Consider the following 9063-nt stretch of genomic DNA (forward strand, 5'->3'; position numbering starts at 1 on the left):
GTAATACTACTACAGTGTACATATGATACTGGTAAAGTGTGATGGTGAACACTGAAGAAAATATGTACAAGTATTACAAACACAGATTGGTGCAAAATGTAGAATAGTTCTCCATAACAAAAGGAGTGCCATTGTTTGAGCAACGTTTGGGAGTGATACACGTATGTTCTCTTTTCCTTCTTCAGGTACAAATTTCTTTGCAAGCCTCCTATGAAAATATGACTAATTTGGAGCCTATTACGATATGACTGAACGTCTGTAATGTGTATTGATACCTTCTGGATGTGACTGTATCTTTCAGCTAGTGTAAGACACAGTTTTTCTCAAAAAGAAGCTTAAGGAAAATGTTGGGGAATTATTTATCTGAAAGTAGTAAGTCTGCAACAAATTTTAACTGCAATTTTTGAAACTTTCCAGTCTGTCTCTAAGTTTATAAGAAGATCTGCTATACATTGATCCTATATTGTAGACTCTAGAGATGATATTACAAGGCCCTCCAATATATTTTAAAAGTTTCCTACATTTTCCCTTTGAAAATTGTGATCAGGTGTCTACTAATATCCAGCAGAACGATTGGCTAACTTATTCACTTACATTCATCTACATGTTTTCAAATGAGTGTAATGATATGAACTTAAGGAAAGAGACGTATGCTGTAGTAAGGAGCTCTAAACAAGTTCCTTCAGTTCTTTTTGCATTGAAATGTTGAGGTACTGAGGAGTCTATGCTATAAGATGTGTGAACCAGAATGTTGTGTGATTTTGATAATCTTATTATGATGACCTATCTGAAAATGCTGTGGAATGGAAGTCACCACTACCGAATAAACATGACAAAATTCTACTTATATGATGTAGTTTTTGTCTAAATCTTTATGAATACATAAGCACAACTTTATGAAGCTACTCTGATACTTACATCTGTTTTCTTACCTTGCACATCAGTAGTTACCAAACAAAAATCTACAAAGCGACACAAACTTCTAACTTTTCATCATGACCCCAGTATATACAATGTAGTTTTGTATCACTCAAACATCATAACCGTGGCTTGTTCTGATTAAAAGCAGCAAAAAAGATGAAAGTTAATCTACAGTACAAAAGAAACTCGCTTTGGGCAGCAGTTAAAACCAGACCAAACCCGGGTGTTCTTGTTTTTAGCTCCCTCGATTTAACCAAGGAAGTTAAAAGATGAAAAGTTTATCTACAGTACCAAAGAAAGTCGCTTGGGGCAGCAGTTTTAACTGTTTTAGCAGTTTTAAAAATCAGACCAACCCGGGTGTTCTTGTTTTTAACTCCCTTGATTTAACTAAGGAAGTTAAAGATCTAGATTTTCAATCAATCATTTATTTCACCATTGGGGAAAACAGTGCTCGTTAAAACTTATGCTGTGGCATTGCCTTCTTCCTTAAAAGTGATATTTGCCCCTGGCACGACAACTCGTTCTAAAACTAGCACGCTCGGTAAACACGAGTCTTCACGCCCCCACGAGTCATTCTTGGCATGAGCAATTCAAACACGAGTGGCAGAATGACGTAAGGGTCGCCTGCGGATGTTGCCCTCACTTATACACGTTCACATGACCAGTTCTGGTACATTCATAGCTTTGTTGCAGTGTTTCCGGTAACTTTGCCATGTAATACCCAGTGATTCAACTACGAGTACTCCGGTGGGTTGTCTTGGATTGACTGACAAGCCAAAATACATCAGACAGCCATAGTACTGCAGCAAGACTCGTCTTGGCAGACAATTTAAGTTGTCTAACAGTCAGACGGGGCGTAAGTTCACTCAACCCGGAGTGCTAATAGTATCCTGCAGGACAAGTTTTGAGCAGGTCGGTGGGCCGTATGTAGCAGCGGACGATCAGAACACCTGGCCTAAAATATAGGTGAGCTGCCCTGCTTGTCTGCATTCTACCGCCGTGTTACACAAGGAGGAGAGACTGTTGGAACTGTTTCCTCGCCAAGAACTCGGTTTGCCTACCAGCTGGTGCAACAACACAACAACTGCGAGGCAGCTAAAATCAGTCTACGGTAGCAGACTCAGAGAGGGCCCTACTGGGTGTTTTCATTCCAGTCTACACTTTTTCTCCGGACTCTGCGGTTGGTTATACACCTCCAGCTAAAATGTTTGAATTGTGTCTGCCGTTTCGGACAGCCTGCTTCACAACGCTGAAGAGGGGCTGCTATATCTGTGGTGCTTATATGGTGGTAAGTAGTATGTACATATTTGTTTTTCGAAAATGCGTGGTGAATTTTGCCCCAGGCCACTCGTGCATAGTCTTAAGTTAAGACTGGCTTGTGTGCTCAATGCAGTTTGTTTTAGCAGACGAACGAACAGCCAGGCTTCAGACATAACAGAGACAGGCAAACGGCAATCCTCCTGTTCAAACAAGTGTCATTAGTACCCAAGATGCGTAGGTACTAGTATTATTTCTTCATGGTGACTGCACCTCGGCCAAATGTCACACAAATACTTTAAAAGGTCATGGAGTCTGGCAGCGTTGAACTGTGTCCAATCTCGTGCAAGTCATTAAGTGGCAAAGGCTTGAAGTAAGACAGTTAACAGGGGTGCCAGAGTATTCAGTGTAATTTTACGGAATACGGTGCTATCATATTAGTATACAGTGCAATTTTACGGAATACAGTGCAATTTTAATAGAGTTAAACCGTCACTAGTAAAATTGCACTGTATACTAATACGATTGCACTGTACGAAGTTCCGTAAAATTGCACTGTATACCAGTAAAATTGCACTGTATTCCGTAAACTTGCACTGTATACTCTGGAACCCCTGGTTAATGTTTAACTAGACTTTATTTTAGTACATAAAAGTGGATAGAATAACTGTTTGGACAACAGTTGGTTGTGTTGGGAGCCAGTTGGCAAGTTGTTGAGGTGCCCCATGCCTGCAGGGTATGTATGACAACACAAATAGAAACGTCCGATACTTAATAAAAGTTGTGGAACATGTAGGTTACAAGTATGCTGACAAATGTTGTCGGTACGCAAGACACTGATCACTTCGTTCTACACGAGACACTTTCACTAATGAGGTCATTTTCCAATCATAGAACAGACATGCCAAGATACGCGCAGGTGGAGATGCGAATGAATACAAAGGGCTATCTTGTTATCATATTTCTCACCGTTCAAAACCCATTTCTCATCGTTCAACACAGATTTCTCACCGTTCAAAACCCATTTCTCACCGATCAAAACCCATTTCTCTTCGATCGTTCAAAACCTTTTGAACGTTGAGAAATATTAATGGGTTTTGAACGATGAGAAATGGGTTTTGAACGGTGAGAAATCTGTTTTGAACGATGAGAAATGGGTTTTGAACGATGAGAAATATGTTTTGAACGATGAGAAATATGTTTTGAACGATGAGAAATAAGTTTTGAACGATGAGAAATAAGTTTTGAACGATGAGAACTGACCCGATGAAGCCTTGTTAAATTGTTCCTGTGGTCTTTCGTAAAGCAGAGCTAACCCGTGACGCATGGTTCGGTTTCAGATAATCAGTGCTTGTTGTATCGGCGCGGAGGTCTGGGACCTGGAAATGAAGAAGGGGGACCACAAATCCGATCCAAGACGCGAAAAAGGTGCCTTTAAACAATTCTTTAAAAATTATCATCAAACATGAAGTAATCATTTATTTCATTGCACTTAATTCGTATGAATGTTATCCACCCTTCAGGGCGATATGTTCTCTGGTTAAATAAATAAATAAAGACATAAACACTGTGATTGTTGTCTTTGCTGTCAGTGAATATCACAATATAACCAAGCTTAAGTTTTGTTTTCTTATCATCGAACATAAGCTGTTTTATTTTATGGAGATTTGTAATGAATGTCATTAACCACTGTGGTTGTTTAATTTACTGTCACAGCTGTGGAGTACGCCAGAGGTCTGATCTACCTTAACTTTGCCATGTACATCACCATATTACTGTGGTCTGTGGGCTTCATCTACGCAGTCAACAAGGTAAATGTCATAAGACACAAATTTATGATAAGACTAGAAAGGTAACATTTGCAAATGCATAATATTTACCTTCGCACATGGTCTGCTCTGTTAATTCTCACTCAAACACATTCACATATATGGTGACAGGAGTCTAAATCCTTCCGACTATGAAATTGCAACATTATGTAACCCAATACCAGTTACCATGGTGACAGACGGTCTGGTTCAGGTCATTGACCAGGTCAGTGTGTGGAACGGAAAAAGAAGAAACAGAGCAAAAACAACATGTTTTCCTTTGGTAAACATAAAGAAGCAGTGTGTCGAGCAACGAAAAGGAAGGTGTTAAAACATGGAAGAAGGATACGTAACACATTTAATACTTGATTAGGAAATATAGCCTGGACTAGTGAGGAAAAGCTAACGCAACGAAGTAAGTTACCACGATTTCACCGTTCAAGAGTAGAGTGGAATTATATAATCTTCTGCTTGGTCAGAATTCGGGTTTCAAGTCTCGGCCGCTAGTGCTCTTTAATTTAATAAAATGACCGAACCTCATTGATCTAACGTTACCAAATTAACTTGATAGTACTGACAATTACAGTACTATAACAAAATTTCTTTGTAAGTATTTCAAGTTTTGTCAACTAAACGAATCCAAATTATATGCAACATTATATGTCACTCAGCGTGAATAACTGTAAATTGACTGCAATTCAGTGACTTCGAAAGTTTTCCACTGCGAAAGTTGAAAAAAAAGCTAGACTTCTTGAATCTTGAACCTACTATGATTTATCAATATTTAGACTATTATACTTTGTTTTTACATATTTTTAGGACAGAATTGTAGTGATGAAGTCCTGGGCAGCGGCAGTCATCACCTTCACGTGTTTAGAGATCGCAGTTCAGATGTACCAGCGAGCTGTACTATGGGAAGCGGTAAGTACTGCTGAGGAACCTTTCTATCACAGAACGAAATGATCAGCCATGGGAGGCGCAGCAATTTTCCGTCTCGTAAACGGTCGATGTCATTTGAAACGGTCGATGTCATTTCGTTGAATGGCCGATGCCATATCCGAGCGTACCATAACTTTTTTGGAGGTCCAAAAACGAATTAAACGTAATATATACTATAAAAAGCAATATTCTAATTGCAAATATAAGGGATCCGGAGGGTCATGTAGAATTGTAAAGATTAAAGAAGTGAAGATACCCTAACTGTACTTGGTGCATCGAGTTCCACTCTACAATAGTTCTAGAAAATTAAAAACGAGTTTTGTACCCCTCAGTCCTAGATAGCTGCATGTGGTACTTGAAGGCATGACTATTTCTTGTTCTTTTCTGGACAGATACTTGTCATTTTGTACATCATGCATAGTCTGCAGCCTGCACCAGTTTTCCGTGATTGACAAGACATTTCATTTTTTCCCTACAGGGCTTGTTCGTACATCCGTTCTTTCCAGCATTCATGGTCTGCCGTATTATCCCAAATGTAAGTCACATACCTAACATCATCTAAGGAAGTTTATCTACATTTGCTTTTCGTGGATAATACGTGTACAGTACACTCAGTGCAAAAATGCTAGTTTTGTATTTTCAGCACCATGTAACGTTACAGGCACGTTCAAAATCTTTCCATAAGTTTTGGAAGCCCTATGTGTTACGCATGAAAATGACAGCAATACAGTCACTACTAGAAACTCTCGGTGAGTAAATAAATGACAGAGACCCCGGTATATTTTATTAATATATTTGGTTTTGTGTACTATGTTTGTCCAGATCTACTGCGTTCTTGTGGCTCTATCACACACCACTTCGCTAGAAATATTTCTCTACCATAAATTTGATGACGAAGAGGAGTCGGGAAGTGCGTCCGCGCCGCAGGTAAGTGCGAGAGAAATGTTATGTTCTTCGATCTGATTAGCGCTCGAATCCTAGCCTGCTGTGCAGGCCTTCGGGCTGAAGTTTTAATAATGCGTTTTGTAGAATTTTCATGTTTGCTGGCGGGTACAAACCTTCTCTGGGTGGCTGGTTGTATACCATGGCCGGCAAAAGAACGCGTTAAAAATTCTACAAAACGCAGTATCAAAACCCCCACCCGCCCGGAGGCCTGCACAGGAGGCTACTCAAATCCGGTGTTTGATGATCACAGAATTAACAGTGGATGATTTCAGTCCGAGATGGTTACATAACGAATCGCGAAAAATCCAATGATGAATAGAAAACAATTTTCCTTGTGGACAATAATGCTCAAATCCGACGTTTGGTGATGATTTCAGTTAGAAATGGCTACTAGTATTCAAATGTCATTGAATTACAAATCCTGGAAAGATCCAACATGTCCAATGATGAATAATAAGAGTTAACCTTTCTTTCAGCAGACGACAGAGTACGTAAGATTTCGGAAGATATTTATACATCTTACTGATCTAACTTGTCTTACAGAACATCAACATGTCAGTCTAATACGCCTTTCTTCCATCATGTTTTCAGTGAGTCTGGCGGCATTTCTGCTTTGCTTGAGATTAAATCTAGCCTGGGTACCATTCGGATTTTCGCTCCGCAACGCTCGAAATTTTTGTTTCCGGAGCGAAAATCCGGATTGTACCCAGGCTAGGTTAGATCACAAGGGTGCCAGAGTATACAGTGAAATTTTCCGGAATACAGTGCAATTTTACTAGTATACAGTGCAACTTTACAGAACACAGTGCAATCTTATTAGAATAGAGTGCAATTTTACGGAATACAGTGCAATCACATTAGTATACAGTGCAATTTTACTAGTACAATTGCACTGTATTCCGTAAAATTGCACTGTGATTCCGTAAAATTGCACTGTATGCTCTGGCACCCCTGTGTTGGCATTCTCTGTTGTTGTAACGATATCCCGTTGGTGCGTAGTGCAGCAGGGTTGTAACTAACAATGACAGGTGGTGGTTGTACTTCCTTATAAGGAGGGGTCACGTGTCAGCCTGCTGCGGGCAGTCCTCAATAACACCTTGTACGACAACATGTGAACCCGACAGGTGTGCACGGACAGGTACACTACACTCACCAGGTGTTGCCTCGCTGTCCTGACTCTCCAAATCTACCTGCCCAATTACTAGTACACTGTGATCCACACTAATGTTTACATCTCTTCTTCCCTTTGGTTTGTCCATTCAAGTCATAAGGCCACAGCAAGTAAATTTTATGGATGGCATCCTCTACAGACTCCAAATCTAATGTGAGCGGGTTAAAAAAAACATGGCCGGCCGAAAAAACAAGGTTCCTATATTTTAAAATTTTGACTCAATTATTGTAGAATTGGTTTTGATTCAGTGGGAACATCATATACAAAGCCACCAGCACATATCACTGCATTTATAATAAAGTAAAAAAAAACAATTAAATCAGAGCCTTTTCTTGTCTCCTCTTTTCATAGTTATCTGCCATCCACGTTCCGACATGGCAACAGAGTGAGAACAGACATCACTGTCAGAGGGAAACAAAATTTATCGTTTTTTCCCCAAATCACGCAAAAATTAATGCGCGCGCTGATGTCATCCATAAAAATTACTTGCTGTGGCCTAAGACAATAATAAGAGTGAAATTTTGCAACTATTTTGCCTATGATTACTTGCTAGATATGGTATCCAGAGCAGTATATGCTGAAATCAAACTTCAAATTACATATCTGTGCCTTTTTTTTCTGATTACAGATGAAGTGCACATCTTGTGCTGTCCTGTCTCTGAAATCATCCTCTGTTGAACTGTGTCATTTCTCTGTCTAACAGTATTGAGTTTTAATATATAACTCTGTGGGCAAGTCTGGTCCAGCACAGTACAAGTACAAACCGTACACTCTGGTAAAAAATGTTGGCAATTTTTTTAAGACTTATGGCTTATCGAATGGATTGCTTGTCCTGTAGCAACCAGAATAATCTGAATTTGTTAGAGAACGCAAAGTGACTCAAATTTTAAGGGTTATATTTTGTATTCGATTTTATTTCAGACTGCAACAACCCCATCTGAAGCTCCAAGGGAACCACTTGTGGAAGGCTCTGGAACTACAAATGAGTAAAAACGTAAAACGTAAAAATGAATAATTTTCTCCCAGACCTATAGTTTTTTTAGCTGTTGTGTGTCTAAACTTGGGGTAGCAGACTCATTCTCTTACAAATTGTGACAAAAAAAAATCAAACCTATTTTTTGGATTGGTGGACGGAAATAGAGATGGATACTATAGTAGTAGGCAAGATAACTATATGACCAACACCAGCAGGTAGTTTGAAATGAATTATAGTTATCCCAGCATGGGTTTTAGCCAGCCTTACCACCATCACTCAACAATCTTCCAGCGTAAATCGAATCTTAGGCCACACCAATTTAATTTGTTGGTTCTCGGATTCGCCTCTTCGTTTTTTTCTGATTTGACAAAAAAAAAAAAATTGATTTTGGTCCTGAATCAACTGGATATGCTCATGTTTTGCCCCCTAACAGTTGAGGAAAGTCCTTTTCTTCCTAGTTGTTACAGTTTTGCCATCTATCAATGCAGTGGTTTGATTAAAAGTTCAAAATTCAATGTTCAAATTTTAACCCAGCCTTTTGTGTTGACTTCATGGCTCATTTTGTAGCATTTAAGCCTATAATAGGATGCCTAGACCTGTTTTTATTTTTATTTTTTTTCGCCCTGTCGCTTCATATTTTTTCTGAAAAAATCCGAGAACCAACAAATTAAATTGGTGTGGCCTTAAACAAAAACATCAACATTAGCCAATTGGCACATCTTATACTGGGATATCCGGGACACATCAGTGTGGTACCAAACTACATGCAGTTCTATCACTGCCAGGGTAGAACAGACAGGGTCAGACCGGTTTTTCCACCCCCTTACCCGGTCCAGACTGGACCATTTTTTCCACCAACCCACTGTACCTGATCAAAGCTGTAAGATAGCACAAGTAGATGTTTTACTGGGATAACTGGGTCATCACTGTAGAAGTTTCAATAAGAGGGTAACATTCGTCATTGTGTAGATGGGCACTGAAGTCTGTTGAAAAAAAAGTTCATGATACCAACAAAAAAAGAAGGCAAATATTACATTCAAAACTTT

General features: G+C 39.3%; 1 protein-coding gene across 3 annotated transcripts; it reads left to right on the top strand.

The window, feature by feature from the left end:
* Nucleotides 1-1440: 1440 nt before the first annotated feature.
* On the top strand, nucleotides 1441-8324 carry LOC109473988. 3 transcript variants are annotated; one of them, XM_019774182.1, is made up of 8 exons: nucleotides 1441-2209; nucleotides 3519-3606; nucleotides 3895-3989; nucleotides 4806-4907; nucleotides 5404-5460; nucleotides 5748-5852; nucleotides 6923-7008; nucleotides 7963-8324. In XM_019774182.1, the coding sequence occupies exons 1-7, from the start codon at nucleotides 2126-2128 to the stop codon at nucleotides 6983-6985; spliced, it is 594 nt and encodes a 197-aa protein (XP_019629741.1). In that variant the 5' UTR covers nucleotides 1441-2125; the 3' UTR covers nucleotides 6986-7008; nucleotides 7963-8324. The 3 variants fall into 3 exon arrangements, with proteins under 3 accessions (XP_019629741.1, XP_019629742.1, XP_019629740.1); XM_019774183.1 differs by having other exon boundaries at nucleotides 6923-6994; XM_019774181.1 differs by lacking the exon at nucleotides 6923-7008 and having other exon boundaries at nucleotides 1443-2209.
* The last annotated feature ends 739 nt before the right edge of the window (nucleotides 8325-9063 follow it).

This window comes from Branchiostoma belcheri, unplaced genomic scaffold, assembly GCF_001625305.1.
Source record: "Branchiostoma belcheri isolate BF01 breed outbred unplaced genomic scaffold, Haploidv18h27 scaffold3, whole genome shotgun sequence".
Lineage (NCBI taxonomy): Eukaryota > Metazoa > Chordata > Leptocardii > Amphioxiformes > Branchiostomatidae > Branchiostoma > Branchiostoma belcheri.

Bases quoted from the DNA above. Each gene is read 5' to 3' on its own strand.
- LOC109473988 (XM_019774181.1), top strand. From the start codon at position 2,126: ATGTTTGAATTGTGTCTGCCGTTTCGGACAGCCTGCTTCACAACGCTG. The intron at 3,607-3,894 runs GTGCCTTTAAAC...TTACTGTCACAG, and splicing joins CGATCCAAGACGCGAAAAAG to CTGTGGAGTACGCCAGAGGT. The intron at 4,908-5,403 runs GTAAGTACTGCT...TTTTCCCTACAG, and splicing joins GAGCTGTACTATGGGAAGCG to GGCTTGTTCGTACATCCGTT.